This window comes from Callithrix jacchus, chromosome 4, assembly GCF_049354715.1.
Source record: "Callithrix jacchus isolate 240 chromosome 4, calJac240_pri, whole genome shotgun sequence".
Classification (NCBI taxonomy): Eukaryota; Metazoa; Chordata; class Mammalia; order Primates; family Cebidae; genus Callithrix; species Callithrix jacchus.
Window position 1 is genome coordinate 166,599,179 of NC_133505.1, and position 27,726 is coordinate 166,626,904.

General features: G+C 48.3%; 1 protein-coding gene across 2 annotated transcripts; it reads left to right on the plus strand.

The window, feature by feature from the left end:
• The first annotated feature begins 1,097 nt into the window (after nt 1-1,097).
• On the plus strand, nt 1,098-22,756 carry PNLDC1 (PARN like ribonuclease domain containing exonuclease 1). 2 transcript variants are annotated; one of them, XM_035297099.3, is made up of 19 exons: nt 1,098-1,210; nt 1,634-1,688; nt 1,963-2,036; nt 4,375-4,414; nt 5,085-5,208; nt 5,705-5,793; nt 7,073-7,173; nt 10,069-10,145; nt 10,336-10,479; nt 11,308-11,377; nt 12,981-13,066; nt 14,741-14,796; nt 17,814-17,878; nt 18,298-18,351; nt 18,828-18,870; nt 20,599-20,698; nt 20,985-21,160; nt 21,290-21,388; nt 22,507-22,756. In XM_035297099.3, exons 1-19 carry the CDS (start codon nt 1,135-1,137, stop codon nt 22,568-22,570), a joined length of 1,593 nt encoding a protein of 530 aa, XP_035152990.2. In that variant the 5' UTR covers nt 1,098-1,134; the 3' UTR covers nt 22,571-22,756. The 2 variants fall into 2 exon arrangements, with proteins under 2 accessions (XP_035152990.2, XP_035152992.2); XM_035297101.3 differs by lacking the exon at nt 1,634-1,688.
• The last annotated feature ends 4,970 nt before the right edge of the window (nt 22,757-27,726 follow it).

A 27,726-nucleotide genomic window follows, 5' to 3' on the forward strand; every position in this document is an offset into this window, starting at 1 on the left:
ATTAATGTCCCAGGGGAGGCATTTAAAAGTTTAATTGAAGACTGGATGCAGTGCCTCACACCTGTAATCCTAGCACTCTGGGAGGCAGAGGCAGGAGCCAGCCTGGCCAACATGGTGAAAGCCTGTCTACTAAAAACGAGCTGGGTGTGGTGGTGCATGCCTGTAATCCCAGCTGCTCCAGAGGCTGAGGCAGGAGAATCCCTTGAACTCAGGAAGTGGAGGTTGCTGTGATCCAAGATGTCACCACTGCACTCCAGCCTGGGTGACAGAGCGAGACTCTGTCTCAAAAAAGGTAAAAGATTTAAAAAATGTAATGTTTTCTCCCCTAACCTTAAAGGTGGATTGGAGCACCTCACTTTGAGAACCACAGCTCCAAAACAATGTTCAAATAGCCTAGGATTCAAGGGAGGACACTGTAAGGAAGACCATGGACTAGTGGCACTGGAAACAGTAACAAGTAAACAGTGGGCTCACCTGTAAGTGATGTTGTAGGTAGGGTTTGGGCAAGGAGTGAGTGCACAAGATAATCCGCGGGGACCAAGGATTCCTTCCATGTAGTGGGCAGTTCTTGAGGCTTTGCAAAGTTTGATTGCTGGTGTCAAGACAGTAGTAAGGTGGACAGCAGAATGAGGAAAAAGATGTCCAGGGCCGTGGGAAAGGGCATAAGGGCAGACCAATATTGGCAGAGTTGGAGAAGTTGGGAAGAAGTGATTTAGAAGACCGTGAGCCAAAGCGAAGGATTTGTTTGTTGCAGTTCCGACGGAGTTGTTCCTGTTTCTCTTTTCTGCTTTCACTCTTCCGGGGGACTGTCTTTTCCTCCTGCCACACCTCTTAAACGTTCGTCTATGTAAATGACCTTCTCACGTTAAGGGCTGCAAATAAATTGCTGAGGCTGCAAATAAATTACTAAGGAGCCAGGTAAACAGTTTTTGATTGCAAGCAACCTTCACCTTTGTAGCAAATTGTACAATCAAAAAACTCGCAGGCAGGTGTGGGCGACGCCAGCCCCACAGGGAGGAACCGGGCACGTGGGGCGTAGGCGGCTGCCTGTTTTCTACGCGTGCGCCTTTTAAGACCAGGCGGTGCAGCGGAAGCGCGTGACAACGCTGGGTGCCTCAGTGCGGCTGCGTGGCCATGGACGTGGGTGCCAAGGAGTTCGAGGAGAGCCTCCCTCTGCTGCAAGAGCTTCTCCATGAGTCGGACTTCGTGGGTGAGGCACCTGGGGTTCCCAGCTGTGCGTGACAGAGCCCCTTGCCCCGGGCGAGCTTGGGGAGTGGGTGGTGGACGGTTACCAGGCTGCAGGGGCTCAGAAAGGGCCTCGGGAAGGACAGGGGGCTTACTTCTCCGGCCCCAGGGGCGGTGGGACGTTGAGCAGCAAGTACACTCCGAGCCCCTCGTGGCTCGTTGGTCAGAGCCCGGTGCGCCCAGGTGCAACCCCGGGGTTGGGGGAGGGGAGGGGGCAGTGGCAGTGGCGGCTGGCGGCTCCTTGCCTCGGTTCCTCCTCACCTGGCTTCTTGAGCGGGGAGGTGAGCCCGGGTGCGTTGGCTGCCTGCAGATTTACAATGTGAAGAGTGCTAGCGATGGTCTGCACCCGAGGACTGGTATTTTTTTTTTTTTTTTTGCCTTCTGGCAGGTCTGGACATAGAATTCACGGGCCTTCGTTCTAACCTGTCTGGACCCCAGATCAGGTAAAACTAAAGCTGTGTCCCTTCTGTGTGAGATCCTGGCCAGACCAGCATCGTTTTGGTCAGCGGCCTGTTGGCATTTGGGGGGCAGGACGTTTTGTGTGGCTTGCTCCCGCGTATTGGGGGACCTCGCTTTTGGCCACAACATGCTGGTGGTGTTCCCTAGTTGTAAAAAGGAAAAAATGTTTCCCGGTTGTGAGTGGTGATCAGCCGCAGAGGCCATAGTGCGGGGCTGGTATGTCACTGCCCGTAGAATGAGATGCCTGTTTGTTCACAGTCTTTTTGATTTGCCGTCGGAGTGGTATCTAAAGACCCGCCAGAGCGTTCAGCAATTTACAATCTGTCAGATCGGTGAGTTTAGTATCTAGATGTTTGAATTTTTCAAGAAGGCATTTTTATTGTCTTTGGGTTTTGTGTAAAAACAGCTGAGATTTTTCAAGGATATTGAGTATCGTTTTGTATGCTTGTTTTGGGCCATTTTATGCATATGGAATCAACATTTTGGAGCAAACAAAATTTAGCAGCATTGTTTCCATGCTTAAATAAGGGAGTGTTAAGGAACAATCAGTTACTCTCAAGTAAAAATGTGTGTGTGTGATTTTTATTTTTTGAGACAGGGTCTTGCTCTGTCGCCAAGACTGAAGTGCAGTGGCGTGGTCTCAGCTCACTGCAGCCTAGACCTCCTGAGTAAACAAGGATTACAGGCTCGCCACCACACCTAGCTAATTTTTAAATTTTTTGTTTAGATGGGTTTTCATCATAGTGCCCAGGCTGGTCTTGACTTTCTGGGCTGAAGCAATCCTGTCTCTGCCTCTCAAAGTGGTGGAATTGGAAGCATGAGCCACCACACCTGGCCTGTGATTTTTTTAATTTTTTTTTTAAAGATACACAAATTTGTTTAAGGTCATCTCAGCTTCAGAAACTTTTATTTTTTCCTTGATGAGGTTTGGAGATCTTTGTCAGCTCATACAGATCTGTTTGTTGATTTTATTTTTTGAGACGGAGTCTCGCTCTGTTGCCCAGGCTTGAGGGCAGTGGTGTATCTTGACTCACTGCAACCTCTTCCTCCCAGGTTCAGGCAATTTTCCTGTCTTAGCCTGCCATGCGGCTGGGATTACAGGCATCCACCATTAGGTCTGGCTAAGTTTTGTATTTTTAGTAGTGACCGGGTTTTACCGTGTTAGCCAGGCTGGTCAAAACAGATCTGTTCATTTTAACAGTTGCATAATGCAGTTTCTTTTACGGCTACTCAGTGCTGCTTTTGTAATGTGAAATTAGGTGTAGATAATACATGAGCAAATGAGCATGGCTCCATTCCAGTAAAATGTTATGTTTACAGAAAAGCCCTGGACCAGATTTTACTTTTCTGGGTTTGTCAATGCCTCCCCCCCACCCAGATGGGATTTTGCTGTGTTGCCCAAGCTGGGCCCAAACTTTTGGGCTCTGGAGATCCTCTAGTCTCAGCCTCTCAAGTAGAGGCTGAGATCCGGCTGCCATGTCCAACCCCTCCTTTTACTACGAATCATGCTGTATGTCTTTCCTCTCTAGCCTGATCCTTTGCTACTTTTCTGTTATGATTTTTTTTGTTTGTTTATTTTTAATGATAAGACCTCTTTGAGAAGTATGGAAAACAGTTGTAGTTATGTTTCCATTATTGTACCAAATTTGAAGTCCCTTGTTTTTTTTGGGCGGGGTGGGGGGGGTGGTGTTTGAGACGGAGTCCTGCTCTGTCTCCCAGGCTGGAGTGCAGTGGTGTGATCTTGGCTCACTGCAACCCACTTGCCTCCCAGGCTCAAGTGATTCTCCTGCCTCCACCTCCTGAGTAGCTGGGACTACAGACATGCACCACCACACCTAGCTAATTCTTGTATTTTTAGTAGAGATAGGGTTTCACCATGTTGGTCAGGCTGGTCTCGAACTCCTGACCTCAAGTGATCCATCTGCCTAGGTCTCCCACAGTGCTGGGATTACAGGCATGAGCCATCGCACCCAGCCTGAAGTCTCTTTTTTACTTTGTGTATGATTTTATTTGAGAGAGGAAGAACAGACATTTTAAACGAGTTAAATACATAAATCTTAATGGTTTTTGATATTTTCTCTGGTTAATTTTAAAACTATGAGAATGTCCCTTTAATATTTACTTCTATAAGGCCGGGCGCGGTGGCTCAAGCCTTTAATCCCAGCACTTTGGGAGGCCGAGGCAGGTGGATCACGAGGTCAAGAGATCGAGACCATCCTGGTCAACATGGTGAAACCCCATCTCTACTAAAAATACAAAAAAAAAATTAGCTGGGCACGGTGTCGCGTGCCTGTAATCCCAGCTACTCAGGAGGCAGAGGCAGAAGAATTGCCTGATCCCAGGAGGCGGAGGTTGTGGTGAGCCAAGATCACGCGATTCTACTCCAGTCTGGGTAACAAGAGCGAAACTTCGTCTCAAAAAAAAAAAAAAAAAATTTCTATGATTGAAGAACAGGCCACAAATTACATTTTAGCAAATTCAGTGTGAGTTACAATTTGACATTTCTCATGCTTCCAGTCTGTTCTTTTTTGTTGGTGATTAAAGATGTCATCCTGTTGGACAGCTCACATAGTATCAGGGCACAAGGTACTGTTTGAATTGTTTTGTCTGTGTAGTGAATTTGAGGTTGCTTTTCTTTGGCATTCATTCCCTCTATGGTCATTCTTCCAGGATTGTCTATGTTCTCCGCTCTTGAAGGAGAAGAAAACAAGTATGTATCAAGAGTTTCTGCAAAGGATGTTGCTTGTCCACCCATGTTCCACAGCTGCCCCCTTCAGATTCTGCCTCAAGTGCCCCAACCACTTTAGCCCTGAATGTTCCATATTCTCTCCTTGTCTTTTCCTCTGCTCGCTCTGCCCTCTGCGGATTCTGGCTTGTCTTTGACATCTCTCTGGAAGCAGTACCTTTCCCGTGGGGCCTTTTCCACCAGTTTCACTCTGTACCTTAGGTGTTCCTTTCCCCATTTCCATCATCTCCTGTGTGCACCTATATTAATAAAAACACCTGACACATCATGGTATGATGACAGTGATGTTTAAACTACCTGGTGCAATAGGCAGAAAGGATGTCCCAGCTCTCAGGATGCCTCCCCACCCCCCATGAGCAGCTGAGGGTGCCAGCCTGTATGCTGACCCGGCATCCCTGGGGGGCCTGTGGAGGGCTGTCTCTGTGGTAGACCCTAGCCCTGAGGGCAGGATCTCTGCCTTTTTCCTTTAGCTGACCCCCCTACCAGTGCCAATCATAGCTCCTGAAACAGCAGACACTCAGGCACACTCAGATTCTTCTCACCTAAAAGAAAGAGCCCCCCGAGAAGCCTGCCCTGGGAGCCAGTTTTTTTTAAGTGGTTGTGGCCTTTTCTCTGTATGTTTCTTTTATTATAGGTACGTAGCCCATTCGTGTAACTTCTTTCTCTTCCCTACAACATTTGGGATTTTGGACTCAGAATTCTCTTTCCAGGCTTCCAGTGTTCAGTTTTTGAATCAGTATGGCTTCAACTATAACAAGGTATGGCATTGGAAGAGGGGAACAGGAATTCCTTTTGCTTGTTTTTGAGATGGGGTGTCGCTCTGTCACCCAGGCTGGAGTGCGTGATTTCGGTTCACTGCAACCTCCACCTCCTGGATTCAAGTGATTCTTCTGCGTCAGCCTCCCAAGTAGCTGGGATTGCAGGCACCCACCACCATGCCTGGCTAGTTCTTTTTGTGTTTTTAGTAGAGATGGTGCTTCACCATGTTGGTCAGGCTGGTTTTGAACTCCTGACCTCAAGCAATCCACCTGCCTCGGCCTCCCAAAGTACTGGGGTTACAGGCGTGAGCCACCCACCTGGCATGGGAATGTCTTAAAAGTGATCTAGACTAACTGGCCTATACAGCCTGTTTTTTCCTTTCCCCCTTCTACCTGTCCTCAAGGGATCAGGCACAGAGGCTACCTCTTTACTCAGCACAGAGGGTACCGCTGACTTGTCTCCTTATTGTGTTTCTTGCTCTGTTTCTGTCTTAAGTTTCTCAAAAACGGAATCCCATATATGAATGAAGAACAGGAGAAGAAGATTAGACATGATATCCTGAGTGGGAACTGGAAAGTTCGCAGGTATGGCCTGTTTCTCCGGGTGCCTTTTGGTTTCCTTGTTGCTGTCGTCTGCATTTCCTGTGGGCGGGCATGCTGTTTCCAGGGCTGTGGTGACCTCCATCCATGCATGGCGGGGATGGCCTCAGCTGCCTCTACCTGAGCTGAGAATGGCTTTCACCTGTCTCCATCGTATTCTGCTCCCTCATGAACCTCTCACTGCATCAAGTGTGAGTTTCAGTGTCTAAAAAGAAAGAAAAACTGACTCCTAATTTGGAACTCAAACAAGAATTCCATTCCAGTGCTAGAGGGGAAGAAATGGCTCTGTTGGACTTGCTATGAGATGTTATGTTGATCTTCTATCTGATCTTCTGAAGGATTTTTCAAGCATATCTCACGGGCAGCCTTGACTGTGGCAGTCATCCTGGGCACTGGCATCAGATGTGCACCTTGGTTAGGCTGTGTCTGCCCTGCTGTGACTAACTCTGCTCCCCATGGGCAGGGCCTCTGCCTTTTTACTTTGGTTCTCTGTGCCAGCCCGAGTCTCCAAAACCTCATATTCTTGTAGAGCTGGGGTCAGGAGTGACCACAGTGAGAGCAACAGCACTGTGGGGAGACGGGCGGGGGCACCTCAGTTGTGCATTTGAGCAAGTCATGGAAGCTCTCTGCCTTTATCAGAAAGGAGGAGATTACATGAACATCTGAAATACGATGAGTGATGATCTCTTCCAGATAATTCTGTTATGTTGGAGGAATTTTTGTCTCTTTGTGTTTTTATTGCTGGTTTTCATATAAAAATGTAGAGTTTTGTAAGGGAAAAACAAGTTGAATTTTTAACCTTCTTTTATTTTCAAGAATTGGAGAAAGGCCTTTCCTTATCTCATTGATACTATGTTCTTCTGTTTCTGACGCAAGAGACAATGTGTTTACCAAAGTCCTTATCTTTTCCTTATTTTTCCACATAGGACTTTATCAACCCCCAAAGCTGAATAAAGAAGACTGTCCTGATAGCAGTGCTTGGCATTGCTTAGTTACTGATAGCTTTTCCTCCATACATCTAGTGAAGCAGGTGGGGGTGGAATGTATCCCTGGAACCTGTGGAAGATTGTGGGCTATTCTTCCTACCATTTGGCTTCCTATTGCATAAGAGCCTCAGAGAAGAAACAGTCTTCTTTTGGTCCATTTTCTTTATACGTTGCAGTATGAGCACCAGAGGGCTGAGAAAGTGCTCTCGTGTTGACTTAGTCTTGCAGTTCTGGTGTGTTTTTCTCTGACATTTTCACTTTGATGCACCCATTTTCAGCTCTCTGGATAAAGACCAAATCAAGGTGGTGATTGATGAAGTGACTCGATGGCTAGACCTGGCCAAGGAAGGCGACTGGATGACTCTTCCTGGGATTGTTGGTAGGCAGGGGCTGTGCCTCCCAGTGCAGGAGCATTGGGACAGGTCACTGTTATCTGCTGGAATTTGGAGGAAACACACCCTCTCTTGGAATCCTGATCCCAAATGCATCATGACTGAGTCTGATGCAGATTTGTAGTCTTTGTGGTTAGATAAAGCTTTGACCTGCATTCAAAGGTTAAAGGCTTTTCAACATACTTTGAGTTTCAAGGCTGAGAAAGTCAAGTTCCATTCATGAGCCACCCCTTTTATCTCAGTCCTGGGTGCCCTTTGTTCTTATTTTGACTTTTGTTAATCTGAGTTTTTCCCCCACTGTGGTGTGAAGCCACAGTGAACTCAGTCGTAGCTTAGCAGCAATCGGAGGTTGCTCTGGACCCTAGAGTCTCTGGGACCCTTTCCAATGGGTCTGTGAGGTCAAAACAATTTTCCACATATCCCTCTGCGGTCCCTTGCTGTTGTTATTGTGCCATTTGCATTGGTGCCCAAGCAATATTAGACAGGCCTGCTCGTACCTCAGCACACGTTGAGGCAGGAGCATCAGACCGTGCTCTTCGCTACCACTTAGTCTCAGTTAAAAACAGAAAAGCTAATCCTACTAGCAGCCTCCTTGGTGAAAAAGTAATATTCTTGGTTGTATTAAATCTCAATCTTTTGCTTACTCATTTAAAAAAAATGTCAATATATAATAAATATGCATAAAACATTGGCTGTGTGCCAAAATACAGCAGTTGTGTCAAGGAAAAGTGAATATGCAGCTTTTTTGAGTTGAGAGATGAATTAGCTGCTTTTTTTTTGTTTTCATGAAATGTTATTTTTGTGTTTTTTTAGCTGGAGTTTCACTTTTGTTTCTCAGGCTGGAGTGCAATGGCATGATCTCAGTTCACCGCAACTACTGCCTCCCGGGTTCAGGCGATTCTCCTGCCTCAGCTTCCTGAGTAGCTGGGATTACAGGCATCCGCCACCACACCCAGCTAATTTTTGCATTTTTAGTAGAGATGGGATTTCACCATGTTGGCCAGGTTGGTCTCGAACTCCTGACCTCAGATGATCCTCCCGCCTTGGACTCCCAAAGTGCTGGGATTACAGGCACCTGCCACCACGCCCAGCTAATTTTTGCATTTTTAGTAGAGATGGGATTTCACCATGTTGGCCAGGTTGGTCTCGAACTCCTGACCTCAGATGATCCTCCCGCCTTGGACTCCCAAAGTGCTGGGATTACAGGCATGAGCCACTGCACCTGGCCACACGAAATGTCATTTTTACTGGAAAGAACTGATTGGTTACTTAGACTTGAAGGTTTCACAACAATTTTATCAATTAAAAAAAGCCTGTTGGCCAGGTATAGGTACTCATGTTTGTAATCCCAGCATTTTGGGAGGCCAAGGCAGATGATCACTTGAGGTCAGGAGTTCAAGACCAGCCTGGCCAACATGGTGAGAATCCCATACTAAAAAATGCAAAAATTAGCCAGGCATGGTGGCGGGCACCTGTAATCTTAAGCTACTCCGGAGGCTGAGGCAGGAGAATCATTTGAACCTGGGAGGCGGAGGTTGCAGTGAGCCAAGGTGGCACCACTGGGCTCTAGCCTGAGTGACATACCAAGACACTTTCAAAAAAAAAGCTTGTCACTTCAAGGAAGATAACTTGCAGTATTTCCTAGTGATAAAATTATAGCTTTCAATCAAAAACTGGAATTTTGAAGAACTCACCATAAGCTTGGCAGCTTCCCAGTACCATGACCTTTCTGTTGAGATGAGTGATCCTATTTTTCACTGTCTTCTGTTGATATTGTGTAAGAAAATGTGTGAACATTTGGGAGACCTGCATAACCCTGCCAACCAGTGTTTTCCAAATTACTAGCACATGATACTACTATTGTGCACTATCTTATCTCACAGATAAGGGATCTATTCAAGGTATGAGATAGGTCAGTGAGAAACTAATGATGGTTTCAGATTCCACATTACAACTAATCTTTAAGAAACTACCGCTTGTTAAGAAACTACCGCTTGTTGAATTTGGTGCAATTCTAAAGAATATTCAGAGTCATTGGATAAGGCTAGTAATTCTGTTCCCTTTTCCACCTACTTATCTGTTTGAGGCTGGATTTTATTTTTTTGAGATGGAGTCTTTATTGCCCAGGCTGGATCTCGGCTCACTGCAACCTCCGCCTCCCAGGTTCAAGCAAATCTCCTGCCTTGGACTCCCAAGTAGCTGGGATTACAGTCCCCCGCCCCCCGCCCCCACCATGCCTGGCTCATTTCTGTATTTTTGGTAGAGTCAGAGTTTCACCGTGTTGCCCAGGTTGGTCTTGAACTCCTGACCTCAGGGCCCTTCTCAGCCTCCCAAAGTGCTGGGATTACAGGTGTGAGCTGCCGCGCCCGGCCTTGAGGCTGAATTTTCTTTTGTTTCAAGGATCACAACAGATTTGAGTGCAGATTCTGATAGAACGTTCCAGCCAAATGTTAGAGATTTGCAGAAATGTAAAATGGTGTCACTCCTCTTGCTCAAATATTTGTTTTGGAAAATAGTTAGGTTTTGTAAGTGTTACTTTTGTTCATATATAATGAGTTTTTGTTATTTAAAAAACATTTTTTAAATGTTAAGAGTTTTAATGTCTAACATGGTTAATGTCAATAGCTGTAATTCACATCAATGCAAAACTCTTTGGCATCCCCAGTTCAAGAGTGGCCCTAAGATCAGAAACTCTTAGAATGCTGCCCTAGATCCCATCGTGGCAGGCCAGGCCCTGCCACATGGCTCGTGGGCTTGGGCATCCTTCATCTGCCATTCTACCTGACCCCTCCATCTCTCAGCTTCCGCTCCTCCAGGCTTCTCTTGAGGGGAACATGCCACATGTTCCACTTACTGTGTGCCCCTTTGTTTCCCTGCTGCAGGCTTCCAGGCCTATGAGGTGCAGCTGGTGCTGCGGCAGGCCCTCCACAACATCTGGACGGTGCTGAAAGATGACGGGGTGAGTTCTCCTGTGAGAACGGGCATCAGTGGCTGTATCGTTTTTCTCTCATTTGGCTAAATCTGGCCTCTGAAAAGCTTTTCTCTCGAACTCTTGTAGTTTTTCCCCTTTCCTTTTTAGATACAGAACCATTTCTTGAGGCTTCATGCCCTGTGACCCAGGATTCAGGGAATTTGTCCTTGCTTTTCAGGTCGTAGTGAAGAAAGTGAGTAAGCAACATCGTTGGTATCTTCAGAGCACCTCTTGTGACCGAGAGAGCTGTTGGAAGGAAAATATTCTTCTCTCTGCAAAGGGTTTTTCTGTCTTTTTCCATATGCTGGTGAAAGCCCAGAAGGTAGGAAAAAAAAGTCTCTCTTCTTGGCCTAAAGGCAGTCTTTTGTATTTCTGGTCATACATACTAAAGGCTCCTTCAATAATAAAATCAGATTCCTTAAGATAAGTGGTTCCTTCTCATTAATTTTTTTGTGTTCTACTTTCGAATAAGGTCTCACTTTGTCACCCAGGCAGGAGTGCAGTGGCATGAAACCGGCTCACTGCAGCCTTGACCTACTCAGCTTCCTGAGTAGCTGGGACTACAGGCACATGCCACCATACCTAATTTTTTTTTTTTTTTTTTTTGTAGAGACAGGAGCTCACAGTGTTGCCCAGGGTGGTCTCGAACTCCTGGGTTTAAGTGATCTGCCTGCCTTAGCCTTCCAAAATGGTGGGATTACAGGCATGAGCCACTGCACCTGGCCCTGTCATTTATAACTAGCTTCCTGGATGTAACCTTGCTTTCACAAATCATAATAGGTTAGTTTGGGGCAAGATTATCCATAAGAAACAGTATGAATTCTTCGCCCCTTTTGTAACACAGGAATTTCAATTTTAATTGACCTAAAACTACTTGGGGAAACTATAGGAGCCTGCTTCACGGTACATATTTCTAGCACCGACCTGCCTTACGTGCCTCCTACTGTTGAATTGTTTTCTTTTTTTCTTTTTGTTAGCATTTAAATGTTTGAACTACCTTTCATGGAGGCAAAGGGGGGTTAGGATGGAATTGTCAAGTGATCAGAATTGCTGTGGGTCCTAAAGCTACATCTTTAGCAAGAAACTGTTAGTCTGTACTGTCTGTATGACATTTTTTATTTTCTCTCACCTGTTAATTTATTCCAAATAGCCCTTAGTGGGACATAATATGATGATGGACCTGCTGTACCTGCATGAGAAGTTCTTCAGACCCCTGCCAGGTAGGGGCACACCTGTCATTCCCCTTCCTTCATCCTAGTTTTCCATCTACAGAGGGATTCATCCAGAATCATATCCCCTAACATGCACATTCCTCCCCAGCATCTGCAGGTTTCTGGAGAGTTCAGGCAGAGGCCTGTACTCTGATCTGTTACTGTCTCCCCAGAGTGGAAAACCAGGAGACTTTGTCAGGGGGGCAATAACTTAAATTTGAATTGATACCCTCGCCCCATTACTGAAGCTGTTCAGAATTATTGTATAAAACTTGGCAAAATCAGAAATGTCTCAAGTCAGAAGTCACCTTTGATCAGCTATAATCCTAAGTTTTTACATATTTGATTTTGTTTGGCTTTTTTTCACTTACCCAAAGTGTTATTTTGTGTTATTAAAAACCAATAAATGCCGCTTTAATATCGTATGAGAGTCTAACGGCTGTCCCCTGCTTTTTCTTGGTTGATTCCATTATTGGACATGCAGCAGTGCAGCCTAGTGGGGAAAGGTCGGGACTCGAGCCTCGGTGATCTCACCCATCTGGCACTCACTATGTGTGTAGTCTCCAGCAAGCTGACATTACCTTAATTGTAAGATTGGGATAATAGTGCCAATATCAGAGTTGTTTTGAGATTAAATGAATTAATGTGCAAAGAACACTAGTCTAGGTTAAAAGGGGTAAGAAAGTTTTATGAGCGATTTCCCCAAGAAACGATAAAACACCTGAGTTTGAGCATATTGAGAGAGTTGGAGGAGAATCAGGAGTGAAATTAATAATATGCATTCACCAAAAAACTTAAGTACAATAAAATAATCGCTGGGAGAACAAAATCTGCGCAAGAAAGGAAAAGTCATCATAGCCACCACAGACCCTTCTGTGAATGACGTGCATGTGGCAGTAGAGCTGGGCATGTGTGTGGAGGTGGAATGAGGGGTCATTATCCTCTCAGCTGGCAGGAGGGCAGGAGTGCAGTGTCTTGACACTGCAGCCTGTGTGTGCTAGAGAGGTGGGATAAGTACCGGAAGGAAAAGAATTGCAGCTGGTTGCCTTTGGGGAGTAAGAAATGGAATGGTAGCAGGAAGAGGATTACGGGGTTTTGTTTTTGTTTTTGGTATGTGTGTTTTGCAGTAAACCTCTTGATAGGCAGGTATAACTTTGATAACTACCAACTGAGTTCTTTCTTACGTAATCATCTTTTATCAGGACACTTTACTAATTAGAATTTTTAGTTGTTTTTTTTTTTTTTCTTAGATTTTTCTCTGAGCAGTTATTTACAAATGACCTTATGTCTGCCTGTATTGAAAAATAGTACACTATTTTTAAAAGTCTTATCCCATCAGCTAGAACTTGACAAACTACATTAACTAAAGTTTGCAATAGAACGCATCCTAAATTTAACAAAACCATTTGGCCCTTACTATTAAAAGTGGTGATGGCAGGCTGATCAGAGTTTAGAACTCCTTAGTGGCTAGGATGAAAGATGCTTTCAGTTCCTGTTTTGTTTCAGTTTGTGTTACTAATCGGTGCTGGTGGCAAGCTAGGTTCAAGAATGTTCCTTCCCATTTTTACCAACAAACAAATTCACTCTTGACTCCCTGGGTTTTTCCCCTCAGAAAGCTATGATCAATTTAAGCAGAATATCCACAGCCTGTTTCCTGTTCTCATTGATACCAAGAATGTAACAAAGGATATCTGGAAGGTAATGAAGAGAATTGCTTTGGGTTAAGGACTGCTTTGTCTGCACCAGTAATGCTTAGCTTCCTCTTGCGTTTTTTAAAGTTGTTCTTTGAATGCTTTTCTCTCATAAAACCAGCGTGTTTCCTTTTGTATGCTGGCACCTGTGAGTCATCGTATTAGCTTATGTATGACTTTTATTCCCTTTCAAGTTCCCACATTTTGACTTACTTGTATAGAGTTTTTGTGCTTATTGATTGACTGATTTGAGTTGGAGTCTTTCTCTGTCACCCAGGCTGGAGTGCAGTGGCGCTATCTTGGCTCACTGTAACCTCCGCCTCCCGGGTTCAAGTGATTGTTCTGCCTCAGCCTCCCGAGTATCTGGGACTACAGGCACACACCACTATGCCTGGCTAATTTTTGTATTTTTAGTAGAGATGAAGTTTCACTATACTGGCCAGGCTGGTCTGGAACTCCTGACCTTGTTATCTACCCGCCTTGGCCTCCCAAAGTGCTGTGATTATAGGCATGAGCCACCATGCTGGTCCTTTGTGCTTATTTAGGTCAGACAACAGAACAACTTATTTTAGAACTTGATGCATGCCTTGAGAATATTTGCAGCATGCATAAAGAGCACCGGGGTAGAGGGGGTTTCCTCCTGAAAAATCTTGAGAAAAAACGTCTTCTTGAGCCCTACAGTCATGGGTTCTCAGCCCTGACAGCACGTTAGAATCACGTGGGAAGTTGAAAATGCTGATAGCCAGACCACAATGGTAGCTTCTTGTCTGATCTAGAGTGGGGCCAGGTGGCATTTCTAAAGCTCCCCAGGTGATTCTGTTGTGTGGTCAGGGCCATGCACTATATGTAGAGAAGAGAGACCTATTTGGTTTAAATGCTGCTTAGAAATTAGCATAGCCAGGCACAGTGACTCACACCTGTAATTCCAGCATTTTGGGAGGCTAAGGTGGGTGAATGGTTTGAGCCCAGGAGTTCGAGACCAGCCTGAACAATGTGGATGAGACTCCATCTCTACAAAAAATACAAAAATTAGCTGTGTATGTTGGTGCACATCTTTAGTCCCAGCTACTTAGCAGGCTGAGGTGGGAGGATCGCTTAAGCCCAGGAGGCGGAGGTTGCAATAAGCCAAGATTGCACCACTGCACTCCAGCCTGGGCAACAGAGCAAGACCCTGTTCTGAAGAACAGAGAAAGGGGCATCAGATCAATGTTGTGAAGCCTTAGGGTGATCCTTTGGAGTGAATCATCCCAGAAGGAAGCCACAGATGGGAGTGGGGTGTGGTCTGTCTGCCCAGAGGCTGTTATCATTTGTACTTTGGGTACTTCCAGCTACTATGAACTCTTAGGGTCTAGTAACTAGGCGTTGCCCCAATGCCTTTTAGGCCTTAGAATGCCTGTATTCTACATGTATGTCCTTGCCTGTGTTTATAGATAATCTCTTAAATACATCATCTAAGGGAGATGCTGTGTGTAGAGTTTTTTTTCTAGTCTGGGTTTTTGGGAGCACTTGTAGGAAACCCAGGGATACTGGGCATCGACATCCTAACTAAGGAATAAGGATAAGAGGAAGAGGAGGTTGCAGGAGTTAGCACTTGCCGGGCTGTTGTAATGACTATTTGGTACTGCCTAAAACAGAATAAACAAAAGCACAAATGCTTTTCTCTGGTTTTCCATAATTGTAGGAGATGAATTTCCCGAGGGTGTCAAGTCTTTCCGAAGTCTATGAAGTCCTGAACAGGTGAGGGTGGCGATTCCCGGAGCTGCTGCTGGAGCAGGGTCTGCGGCCACCACGGCCTCGCTGTGTCCCGCAGGGCCTTGGGTTCCCTAGGCACGCCCACCACTCACAGTGATGCCTGCTGTGGACTCGGTCTCTCCCAGCTGCTCCTGCTTCATGGTCCCCTTCCTCCAGTGACCCCTTGCCTCTGTTTCCAAAGAGAGAGAAGCCAGAGACAGGAAATCTCTCAACCCCTGCCCTGCAAACAGTTATATGGTTGCTGACTGTCCCCTTTTTCATTGTCTCGCCCTGTCACCAGCAAATGCAGCACCTTCCCTGTGTGAGGCCAGGCAGGAGGAGCTGTCCCCTACTCATCACCTTTACCCCTGCTCAGCAGTTCCCCACCCCTGCCTGCCCCTTCCCAGGTGTCTCCACCTCTTTCTGTCTTCCTCTCATTTCCTTCCACATCAACATGTGTTCTCCTAACTTAACAAAGCCTCTGTAACTCTTCCCCTCTCCTCTTTTCTTCCCCTCTGCCTGTGGCCTTGTCTCCTTCACTTCCGCTCTCCAGAGGGGCACACGGCACCTCTGGTCTGGCCCCATTCAGCAGGACAAGGCACAAGAGGTGTTTGGAACGGGGTGGCACCTGTTGTGGATGTGTGCATGAGGTTTTTTTTTTTTGCATTTTTTTTTTAAATGAGGTCTCACTCTTGTCCCCCAAGCTGGAGTTTAGTGGCACAATCTTGGCTCTCTACAACCTCCACCTCCTGGGTTGAAGTGATTCTTCTGCCTCAGCCTCCCAAGTAGCTGGGATTACAGGCACACATGGCTGATTTTTGTATTTTTAGTACAGATGGGCTTTCACCATGTTGGCCAGGATGGTCTCGAACTCCTGACCTCAGGTGATCTACCCACCTCAGCCTCCCAAAGTGCTGGAATTACAGGCGTGAGCCACCACACCTGGCCCTGTGTGTGTGAATTCTTTAAACCCATTCCTTGTGGTTCATTCTCTCTACCGTTCTCCTAAGTTTTCTCTCAGGGGCGCTCAGCCCTTTTCCTGCTCATTCCCAGGTTTCCGTGTGGCCTTGTCCACCCCCTGGGCTTCAACTTCCAGCACCTGCGTGCGGCTGCAGTCCAGACCTCAGCATTTAGGACACTGCGTTTACCAGCTGTGTTCTTGATGTCCCCACACTACATGACCTACAGGCACCTCCAACTTGATACTCCTCTCTGTCCCTCAAGCACACTCCAGTGCCTGGAAACTCTGAAGTCTTGATGGTACCAGGTGTATACTGGGGGCTGTGTGTGCATAAGAGGGTGAAGGGGAGAGAGAATACTGTTGTAAATGCACAGGCTCTGATTCTAGGCTTCCTAGGTTTCAATCCCAGCTTTCCCACTCACTGTGAATAACTTTGAAAGAATTAATCTCTCTGTGCCTCAATTTAGCCATCTGTGAGATGAGAAAATAATGTGTAACTCCCAAGGATTAAGTGAGTTTGTAGCTCTGGAAGGGCTCGGAACAGCCCCTTGCGTGTAGTCCAGGTCTGTTGAATCTTAGCTGCCATTGTTGACAGCTGTCCCAATCCTAATGGACAGCTCATGGCACACCCACGATGATGATGCCTGTTTACAGAGCGGGAGGTTAGGGGTCAGGGAGGTATAAGCACATGAGGTTCCAAAACATCTTACTGAAAACCAGTGATGCAAAGGTGTCCTTGTCATATGCCGTCTCCATTCACCTTGGTCCCAGAGCCAAGACCTGGAAGGGGTCACACAGCTGAGTTGCTCACATCTATTGAGTCGAGTTTTATGGACTTGACCCTGTAAATCTCTAAAACCTCTCCTTTCTCTGCATTCTCAGGATCACTGTCTTTTCATTTCAACCATGGAACTGTGGAAGCAGCCCCTGAGTGGCATCGCAGCCCTGTGGTCTGCCCTCTTCATCCCCCACACCCCTCTTGAGTGATGATCTAGAATGTAAATTTGAATGGGCTGCTTTTTCTGATCAGTCTTTCCGTGGCTTCTGAAGCCCCTGCCTGTCATAGGGGCTCCTTCCCACTCTCTGGCCCTCCCTTCACACAGGACTTAAGCTCCGCTTCTCACCTCACAGCTCCTGGTGTCAGATGTCCTTTTTTTTTCTTGAGATGGAGTCTCTCACTGTGATACCCAGGCAGGAGTACAATGACACAGTCTCGGCTCACTGCAACATCCACCTCCCAGGTTCAAGTGATTCTCCTGCCCTAGCCTCCTGAATAGCTGGGACTACAGGTGCCTGCCACCACACCCGGCTAATTTGTGTGCTTTTAATAGAGACGGTTTCACCATATTGGCCAGGCTGCTCTCAAACTCCTGAACTCAAATGATCTGTCCACCTCAACCTCCTCCCAAAGTGCTGGGATTACGGGCATGAGCCACCATTCTCAGCCTTCCCTGCTGTCTTTGCCTGTTCGAAATGCCTGCCATCTCCCCATTCCTTGAACCCCGTTGGTTCCTGTGGTTTGGGACTCTCCAAGAGTCCTGCCTGCTTCCAGAAGGCTGCAGGGTCCTGGTGTGACTGTCTTGCCCCAGGCCTTGCATTTACAGGACGCAGACATAATTGTCTCTGTATTTGTCACTAGACAGGCCACTAGAGAGTGAGCTCTGGAGGACAGAGACTGTCTTGCCTACGTTTGTGCCTGGGCTCAAAGCATTTGATAAATGCCTGGAGGAACCCCACAGGGGCCTCCTGCTCCATTGTTCTTTCCCCTTTCCGGTTGCTCAGTTAGTGAGACCTTACCTGTCCATGCCTAGATTTGCACCTTAAGGGTATGTCCTCAGTACATTTAAACAGTTTTATATTGGGCTGGGCGCAGTCACGTCTGTAATCCCAGCACTTTGGGAGGCCGAGGCGGGTAGATCACCTGAGGTCAGAAGTTTGAGACTAACCAGCCTGACCAACATGGTGAAACACTGTCTCTAAAAAAAAAAAAAAATTATGTTAAGGGACTGAGGGGAAACAAGAAGGGATTACCTTCAGCATATTACTTATTTTTTTCTAATAGTGACTTGAATCCAACCAAGAATTCTGGACCAGAGATTGTTCATGCAATCAGCTGTGAGAAATATGGTACGTTCCCATGAGCCCACACTGTTTTTGCACGGTCAGCAGAGCACTGAGGTGCTCAGCTGAGCATGTTCTTGACCCTGGTCCCCACCCCTGGACAGTGGGTGGCAGGGGGGAGGGTTGTGGGGGTTTCCCTTCACTCTACTTATTCCATGTAATTCCTGCCCCAAACAAGTGAGCCCAGAATGCATCCGAGGGCCCTGGGAGATGTCAGTTTCCTCCTTAACGTGGTCCTTAGTCTAAAAGGCAGCCCTGAGCTTGGGGCTTTCTCCATCGTGGGGAGGACCAAGGTGAAGTTGGTGTATGGGCCGGACCTTGGGGAGGATGGTTGTATGAGCTGTAGCTGCTGTGCATGGTGAGTTAGGAGGGGGCGTGTTTCTAATGACTGCTCAATTCTCTCCTAATGGTGGAAAATGCCTCAGTTGAGACAAAGTGCCCCCATGAAGCTGCATATGATGCCTTCCTTTGTGGGTCAGGTAAGGATTGCTGTTCCTTTAAAAGGAAACTCACTCTTTTTTTTCCTTTTTTTTTTGAGATAGGATCTCACTGTTGCACAGGCTGGAGTGCAGTGGTGAGGATTTTGGCTCACTGCAGCCTCTATCTCCTGGGCTCGAGTGATCCTCCCACCTCAGCCTCCTGAGTAGCTAGGACTACAGATGCAGCTACCATGCCTGGCTAATTTTTGTATTTTTTGTAGAGATGGGTTTTCATCATGCTGCCCAGGCTAGTCTCAAGCTGCTGGGTTCAAGCAGTCCGCCTGCCTCGGCCTCCCAAAGTGCTGGGATTACGGTCACGAGCCACCACACCCAGCTGGAAACTCACTTTTTGTTGGCATTGTGCCCCTGCCATCTCTAGGTTCTCCATTTATTTCAGATTGGCTTGCACATAATGAGAAGAAGCATGAGTACACGTATTTTGATAAGGTCTGTTACATTTCTTTTTTCCTTCCTAGTTCTTTTGAAAGTGGCACACTTACTCCTACAGAAAGTGCACGGGTAAGTGTTCTTCCTTTTCATACTGCTGTTCAATCAGTGATGAGGATTTCTTGAGCCCTTGCTGGAAGCCAAGACCTCCCCAGTCCTAGGGTTCTACCAGAGAAGGGTGAATGTGGAGTATCACTGTCATAGAAATCTTGTCCCTGACTGGGCAGTAGCACATACAGCAGTGGCAGACGAATGGCCCCGTGCCACAGGAGCAGCCCTTCCTACCACCCCTGCCTGCCTGTGTGGGTCCCGGCCCCCATCCCCACAGATGTCAGGAGGCCAAGGCAGTGGGGTTAGGCGTAGGTCCTGACACCTGTCTCAGCCCTTCCCAGCCTGGTGTGTGTGCCTGGTCTGCTTTTCACTTGTGTTCTTACAGCCATGTAAGCAATGATGAGGTAAGAGGAGAAAGCGTTCAACTCAATGAATGACACATCCATCATTGGGGGGCACACAGGCTGGGGAGACATGGATGGAACCCCACATTGGAATCGTCAGTGCATTTCCCCAAGGTGACACCATCCTTGATACCTGCAGCCCTGGGCACATAAGCAGCAGAAACACATTTTCTGTGTGCACTCTACAGTGCCATCCTTGGCTTGCACGTTTGTGAAGTATGCCTTAGCCAGGTCAAGGAGCCAATCAGAATTCTGGTGTGCTTTGGGACTGCTGTAGAAATAGCTTTTCAGACTATAACCTGTTAACTTGGGTACTGCCTGTATTTGTCCATTTTCAGCAGTGGATGTTATAAATACAAAATTTTATGACACATACATGTATGGTAAGCTTATTTCTTAAATAAGAATTGTGCCAGCCTGGTTCCTTTCTTGTGGTTTGACTGCTTAAGGCCCTCCCTGGTAACTATGTGTGTGCTGGACAGTGAAGGGGCTAGCAGTACTGGAGCACCTCTTTGCCCTGGGTCACGCATCTTTCATTCCTTTTAATCCTCATGGCCTAAAAGCTCTCCCTGCCTGTCTGCCTGGCCCATGGATTTGCTGGGGCCTGCACTCAGGTGTGTGCGCTCCCTGGACAGAGGGTGCGCTGGCAGTGGGTGGAGGCTGTCGGATGAGGGACGCCCTTTTGGAATCAAGGGTGATGTCATGCCAAGGGGGGTCAGCATGGGGCTTTCTCTGAATAGTGGCCTTGCCCTGATTCTCTGAGCCTATTGCTGTTTGTCATCAGAGGGACCCTCACCAAACTGTCACCAGCAGATGGTGACATCTGGAAGCTCTGCTTCTGTGGAGGCCACTGAGAATGCTTTAAGATTGGCCAGCTGGGCCGGGCGGGGTGGCTCACGCCTGTAATCCCAGCACTTTGGGAGGCGAGGCGGGTGGATCATGAGGTCAGGAGTTCAAGACCAGCCGGGCCAACATGGTGAAACCCTGTCTCTACTAAAAATACAAAAATTAGCTTGGCATGGTGGTGCATGCCCATAATCCCAGCTACTCAGAAGGCTGAGGCAGGAGAATCGCTTGAACCTGGGAGGCACAGGTTGTAGTGAGCTGATACCATGCCACTGTACTCCAGCCTGGGCAACAGAATGAGACTCCTCCCTCTCAAAAAAGAAGATAGGTCAGCTGGGGAAGCACCTAACCGAAGCCCTAAGGCTTGTGAGGGCGGGAGGGAGGTGGAGCCGTCCCAGGCGTTGTCCTTCCCCTGTCCTGTCACTGGGCCCTTGGCTGTGGCTGAGGAAGTGGGTGAACCTCATGTGCCCCACAGCTTTGGGGTTTTCTGTCCTTGCAGCATTGACCCCATTCCCGAGTCGACCTTTCCTCAGTACCTCGATGTGCTGGCTCCTTACGTGAACCAAGTGAACCTCATCCGAGCGGGGGTCCCGAAGATTGTGAGTGGATCTCGTTTAGCCCCCTTGCCCCGTTCCCGCTTCTCTGGGATGCGGCCATTGTTCTCTGGGACTTGTGAGAGGGATTGCAGTGGTCACTGAGATAAGAGCTGGCTTTTTCTTTCCTCTGGTGTTTCTCCACCAAAGCCAACATGGACTCATCCCCTACTCTCTTCTCTTCCCCTTCCTGCCCCAGGCAGAGCCTTTCCTAGTTCTTTTGAGATTTTCGGAATGGGCAAGAAGTCAGGAAACACTGTGGAAAATCTCTTGTGTTCTGCATGTTTTTTAGAATTTTTCTGGTCCAGATTATCCAAGTATCCGACCTCCCATCCTCATCCTCAGCGTCAAAAGGTGGCCTGGGGTCAGCGAGCAGCAAGTCTACCATAAGTTTCAGAATCTCTGCAAGTTTGATGTCAGGCGACTCACACGAAGCCAGTTCTTACTCCTGACCAATAAGTTTAAGGAGTAGGTGCCTCTCGGTCCACGTCCCCCGCCCCTCCCGAGTTTATCCCTGTATGTCTGTCTCCACTGCCCGATCACAGCAGGCGGCGTGATTGTGCTGCTTGGCTGACCGCAGCAAACTTGTTTTGGCAGCGCTCGGAACATCCTGAAGGAGTACCGGGGCCACCCAACCCTGCACATCTCCCTGTACCGCTACTGGAGGCACTCCCCAGACGTCAACTGCCTGCTGCAGTGAGTACCGGGGAGGCTGCCTGCTGGTCCTGGGGTCCTGGGGTCCCGGCATCCCAGCATGGTCTGACTCGAGCACAGCTTGCTCGCTGGTGTGTGACTCATGGGGGGTGTTGACGGGTGTGGTGACCTGAACGTCATTCAGTGATGCTCATCACGTGTCTGTTGAGCACCTGCTGTGCGGGCCCCGTCGTAGTTCCGGGGTGTCGTCAGTGAAGCAGAAAATCCCAGCTCTCATGGAGCTCACGGGCTAGAGGAGAGAAACATGATAAACAAGTGGACCCTGTAATGTGTTGGGTGACAAGTGTTTATTAAAAATGAGAGAAGGGTCAAGGGTGGGTGGCAGGCTGCAGTTGGAAGGAGCTGATGGAGGTCCTCATTAGAGACTTGGAGTGAGCCAGGCAGTGACCTGGGAACAGCGTTCAGGCAGAGAGGATAGCAGGGCAGAGCCCTCCTGTCGGGAGGCGCCAGAAGAGTCACGGGGAGGATACTGTGAGCAGAACAGCAAGGAGGGGACACTGGAAAAGGAAGCGGTGCGCACCCTACTCCACCGTGGGGACCACCCAGTGAGGACCGTGGGCTTCTCAGGAGAGGGGATCACGGAGGTTTCAGTGAGAAAGATCCATGACTCGACTCAGGCTGTCCTCCATGTTGGGGTAGACTGCAGAGGTGACACCGGGAGAACAGTCAGGAAGGAGATGCTTCAGCTGGTCACAACTGGGTGCAGCCAGGGGCAGCAGGGTGGGGTCAGTGACAGACCAGAGAAGGGTTGAGTGCAAATCCAGGGTTTGGGCCTGAACAGCTGGAAAGATGGAGTTGCTGTCGGTTGAGCTCCGTGACGTCCTGGCTTGCTGGTTAGGGGCCATGTCAGTTAGAAAACAGCATTGCTGAAGAAGCACACTGAGCTCCGAGGCAAACCTTTTTCCTTCTGTCAGCCTGCGGTTTGCATCTCAGAGCCAGCCTGCCCTTGAGAGGCAGAAGCTTAGTGTGGGCACGGGGGGAGTGACGGACAGAAATGACATCCGAGAGTGCAGCGCTGGGAAGGAGGAGGGACGAGCCTGTGTTGGTGCCTCTGGGCCTGCTGGGCACCCCGGCCACAGATGTGTGTCATTGTCTTGCAGAGTCTGTGGCATCATGACGGCCTGGGCTGTTCTCGCCTTCATCCTCGGAAGATCTGGTCCCTGAGCACAGTGAGGTCTCCTAAGGCCACGCTCGGTCCCCATGCTCTCTGGGAGGCGTGCTGGATGTGTTTGTATAAATCAGGTTCTATTTGCAGATGGATCTGTTGGGTCTTTTCTGGAAATTCTGTTACGTCCTGAACATGAACTTCTGTCAACACTATCAATGATAAATCAATCCTTGGGCATCGTACCTGTGTGTGTGGCCAGAACTTTCCTTTCTATAAATGCAGGTGGATAAGTCAGCGTCTCAGGATTTAAGCTAATGTCTCACAAGCAGGTCATTGTGCTACTAGCTGGTCACCAGGTGAAGAAAAGGTGACGTTATTTCTGGGAGAAAAACTAATGGCTTATGATTGGCTCTTGTGACTTAGTTCTGAGAAATGGCCTTCCTAAGTTTAGTAAAGGAAGGATGTGAAGCTGGGAAGAGGGAAAGTCATGTGCACTGGGCACATTCTCGGTAAATGTTACAAACTGAAACGTTCACATGCATTTTAGAAACAATGACCCACAGCCCCAGTGTGCATCTTCACTGTGGGCGTGGTCGGGCGCTGTGTCTCCTCCACAGCGGCCTGCGCTCCACTCGGCTTTCTGGGCAGCTTTTCTCTGCGAGATCAGGACTCGGCCGGGCTCGTCACTCAGCCTGGAGCTTCACTTGAGGGCTCTGCAAAGCTGAGTGCAGTTCAGCCTGGCAGACACTTTTCCTCTCAAAAAACAAGCATTAGGGGTGGCAGCTGTCCACAGGAGGGTTTGGGAACTGCTTTTCCAGAAGTCGCACCCTTTCCTGAGGGGCGAGGGGCTCAGCAGCCCTACACGATCCTCTGAAGCCTGTGATCTGACCAGCCAGGCCACACTCAGGGACAGCAGGTGCTGCTTCATCTGCTCAAACCGCATCATTGGGGCAGTGGCAGGGTGGCGGCGGTGGTGGTGTTTTTTATTGAATGTAACTTGTTTTGAGACAGGGTCTCTCTGTTGCCCAGGTTGCAGTGCAGTGGTGCAATCATGGCTCACTGCAGCCTCTACCTCCTGGGCTCAAGCAGTCCTCCCACCTCAGCCTCCCGAGTCTGGAACCACAGGTACATGCCACTACAGATGGCTAATCTAAAACAATATTTTTTTTGTAGTGATGGGGTCTCCCTATGTTGTCCAAGCTGATCTTGAACTCCTGGCTTCAAGCCATCCTCTTAGCTCAGACTCCCAAAGTGCTGGTATTACAGGCGTGGGCCACCACACCAGGCTGATTGAACATAACTTTGCTGAGAATTCCACTTTTCTTTCAGGGGCTTTGGGCCTGACTGTGGTTGGGTAAGCCCTGCATTAAGGACTCTTGCAAAGGGAAAACGCCCCTATCATCTGCCTGTCTTGAGGGCCATTTGGCATCCCAGCAGCGGAGCAGGGCTCTGTCAGCTGTTCCGCAGAGCTCTGGAGTAGGGAGGCATTCGTAAGGCCTTTTCATTCACCTCTTCTCAGTTCAGTGTGTCTTCACTGGGCACCTGCTGCATGCCCTTCAGTGCACTGCACTGTGGGCAGGGTCCTGATGTCCACAGTGACCTGGCTGACTCCACAGCCCTCATCACATCTGCTCCATTGGACAGCCCTGAGCTGGAGGAGCTGGAAGCTGCACCACAACCAGACTTTGTTGATCAGCTTTACTTTCTGAGCAGAGGTGCTACTGACCTGGGCACGGCTCAGAAATGCTGAGTGGTTCGAGGCCTCCTGCCCATAGCAGCTTTTGCCCTGCCTGGGTGGCAGTGGTGAGGGACAAGGCAGGCTCTGAGTCTCTCCCTAGGTACTCTCCCCACTTCCCCAGCTCTCCAAGGCTGTGTTTTACCTGCAGGTCTCTCTCCTGTCATTAAATGAATAAAACAAAAACAAGGCAAAAAGCCGGCCATTCTTCTCTCCTTCCCTAACTCTCCCCTCTCCCTGTGGCCCAGCTGCTCTTCCCTCTCCATCCAGGCTTTCGAGCATGTGCTCTCCATATCTCCTGGGGCCCGTGCCAGTCATCAGGGCCTCCTGGCTTCCCCCTCTCTCCTGCACAGCCCTGGGTGGTGCAGCTCCTGCACCCTCTCCCCAAGTCTCTGGTCATTGTCTTTTCTGTTGCCCTCAGCTCTTCCCCTGGTCTTTTAGATATTGATGTTCAAAGACCTGGCATTGTCTGCCCTGACAGTGCTGGGTCCCAGTGTGACTCTGAAGTTTGTTCTCAGCTAACATCTCTCTCCTGGGTCCTCTGGATTTTCCCACAGACACGCCAAGCTCCACACAGGCAGGATGGATCACTTTTCCTCCAAGTTGTCTGCCTTGATGGAAGCTTAGCATCCCTGCAGCTGTAGCCTCCCGCTCCTAAACTCTCCCCACCTTACTGCCCTGCCTCTGAGCAGCCACCCACCTGCAGCTCCTAGAGTCTCCCTACCTCCCTGCCCTGCCTTGCCTCTGAGCAGCCACCCACTGGCAGCTTCTGTCTTCCTGCAGTTCTCCTGGCTGTCCAGACCCCCCTCACATTACCTAGACAGTTTGAGGGCCTCCTTTTCTCTCTTCCCTGCTGTGGCTCTCATGATTGTAAGCAGGCTCTGGAAGGAAATTTGGTTGTCTGTCCTGCCCAAGGTCCTTCTGTGGATTCTGCACCAAGTCCACGAGCCCTTTTCTCCACATTTGGGGTTCTTCTATTTCTCTGGTCCCCCACGGGTGTCTGTGGTTGGGCTCACTGTTTATCATTTTATTTTTTTGAGATGGAGTCTCACTCTTTTGCCAGGCTGGAGTGCAGTGCTGCAATCTCGGCTCACTGCAACCTCCACCTCCTGGGTTCAAGCGATTCTCCTGCCTCACCCTCCTGAGTAACTGGGACTACAGGTGCCCACCACCATGCCCAGCTAATTTTTGTATTGTTAGTAGAGATGAGATTTCACCATGTTGGCCAGGATGGTCTTGATCTCTTGACCTCACGATCCACCCACCTCAGCCTCCCAAAGTGCTGGGATGAGAGGCGTGAGCCACCGCACCTGGCCGGGCTCACTGTTTGTCTTCCTCTTCCTGGAGCCACTAATTGCTCAAGACCCAGCTCAGTGGACATCTCCTCTAGGTTCTAGGTCACTGTCGCCTGCTGTGCCTTATCAGGTGTCAGGCCTCATCCTGCCTCTGAGCACCTCTTGCCTGTCCCTGCTTGAGCACTTGGTGCTGCGTGGCAGTGTCCCCTGGCCTGGCCCTGCACAGGCGGGCACTGGAGCTCTGGAACCTGCAGGGGCAGTATCCTCACAAGCCAGTGTTCCCTGTGGCTGGAGCCTCTGCTGTGTTTTTAGACAGGGATTTGAGTTTGTTGTTGCTGCTCAGGTGAGATGCTTTGAAAATGACATTGAGTAACTGATGTTCCTCTGCTTCTGCAGCAGAGGGAAAAGACAGCCTCCAGATCTCCCCAGCCCAGGGTGTTCTCACTGACCCACACGGCCTGATCACTTAGAAGTGATGTGACTTCATGTCCTTGTTCTTATAATTTCAGTTCTTGTTTGTGGTTTAAACTATTTCCATGAGATTTTTGGTATGAGAAAGATGACTAGAAATAGCTGTAAATGAACTTATAATTTGCTAACTTTTCTCTTTACATCCTACGGCCTGTGCTAAGTTCAGGCTGCTATAACAAAAATAATGTAGACGGGGCTTAAACCACAGAATCTTATTTCTCACAGTTCTGGAGGCTGGGAACTCTGAGATGCAGGGCCAGCCTATCCCACTCCTGGAGGAAGGCTCTTTTCCCGGGCTTATAGAGGGGCGCCGCCTTGCTCTGTCCTGATGTGGCAGAGATGAAGAACATCTCTCACATCTCTTACATCTCTTATAAGGGCACTCACTATTCCAATTCATGAGGTCCCCACCCCCATTACTTCATCACCTTCCAAAGGCTGCACCCCCTAAGACTATCCCCTTAGGGGTTAGGATTTCACCCTAGGGATTTGGGGAAAACACAAACATTCAGTCCGTAACAAGAATCTTTCCTTTTCTACGAAAAATACAGAGGTTCATGTCATTTATTGTTACTACTGAAAGCTTTTCTCTTTCTCTGTAGTCTTTTTAGCCCATGAGACAGCAATACTAATTTTCTTGGCATGAAATGTATGGTAGAGGTTGTACATTTTGGGATACTTTCTAAGGGGAAGAAAAGACTGTTACTTTTTAACTACAAAACATCCTTGGTATAATTTTCTGTAAGTTTGTTTGAAAATTCAGTGTAATACTAACTAAAACCATTTTTTTGTATGGTAGTGACTTGCCAAATTAAAAATTATCTGGGGCCAGGCGTGGTGGCTCACACCTGTAATCCCAGCACTCAGGTAGGCCGAGGCAGATGGATCACTTGAGGTCAGGAGTTTGAGACCAGTGTGGGCAACGTGGTGAAATCCCATTTCTGCCAAAAAATGCAAAAATTAGCTGGAAGCCGGGTGCAGTGGCTCACACATGTAATCCCAGCACTTTGGGAGGCCGAGGCGGGTGGATCACCTGAGGTCAAGAGTTGGAGACTAGCCTGGCCAACATGGTGAAACCCTGTCTCTACTAAAAATACAAATAATTAGCCAGGCTTGGGGTTGGGCACTTATAATCCCAGCTACTTCGGAGGCCGAGACAGGAGAATCACTTGAATCCAAGAGGCAGAAGTTGCAGTGAGCCGAGGTCACATCATTGCACTGTAGCCTGGGCAACAAGAGCAAAACTCCATTTATAAATAAATAAATAGCTGGACGCGTGCCTGCCTATAGTTCCGGCTACTCTGGAGGTTGAGGCAGGAGAATCGCTTGAACCTGGGAGGCAAAAGTTGCAGTGAGCCAAGATCAAGCCACTGCATTCCAGCCTGGGCAACAGAGTGGGACTCCATCTCAAATAATTATTTGGGAAAATAAACATAACAATCAGGAAACTTCTAAATAAGAATAGTGACCAAGGTGGCTTGTCCCACCTGCTGCAACATGGGAGTGCACTGATCAGAACTGTGCGTTTTCTACCATTTTTGCATCATTGGAATTGTGATATTTCTTAGTCAATGGTGTGTGTTAATTGGTGTTTTCTTAATGTGCACAAAATGCTTCCTCGTGTAACTAACTGCATACTGATGAAACTGGCATCATACAGTTATAAGTAATACATTGTGAGACTGACATAGTAATAGAAGACAGGTAAGAA

Bases quoted from the DNA above. Each gene is read 5' to 3' on its own strand.
- PNLDC1 (XM_035297099.3), top strand. From the start codon at position 1,135: ATGGACGTGGGTGCCAAGGAGTTCGAGGAGAGCCTCCCTCTGCTGCAA. The intron at 7,174-10,068 runs GTAGGCAGGGGC...TCCCTGCTGCAG, and splicing joins GACTCTTCCTGGGATTGTTG to GCTTCCAGGCCTATGAGGTG. The intron at 10,480-11,307 runs GTAGGAAAAAAA...TATTCCAAATAG, and splicing joins TGCTGGTGAAAGCCCAGAAG to CCCTTAGTGGGACATAATAT.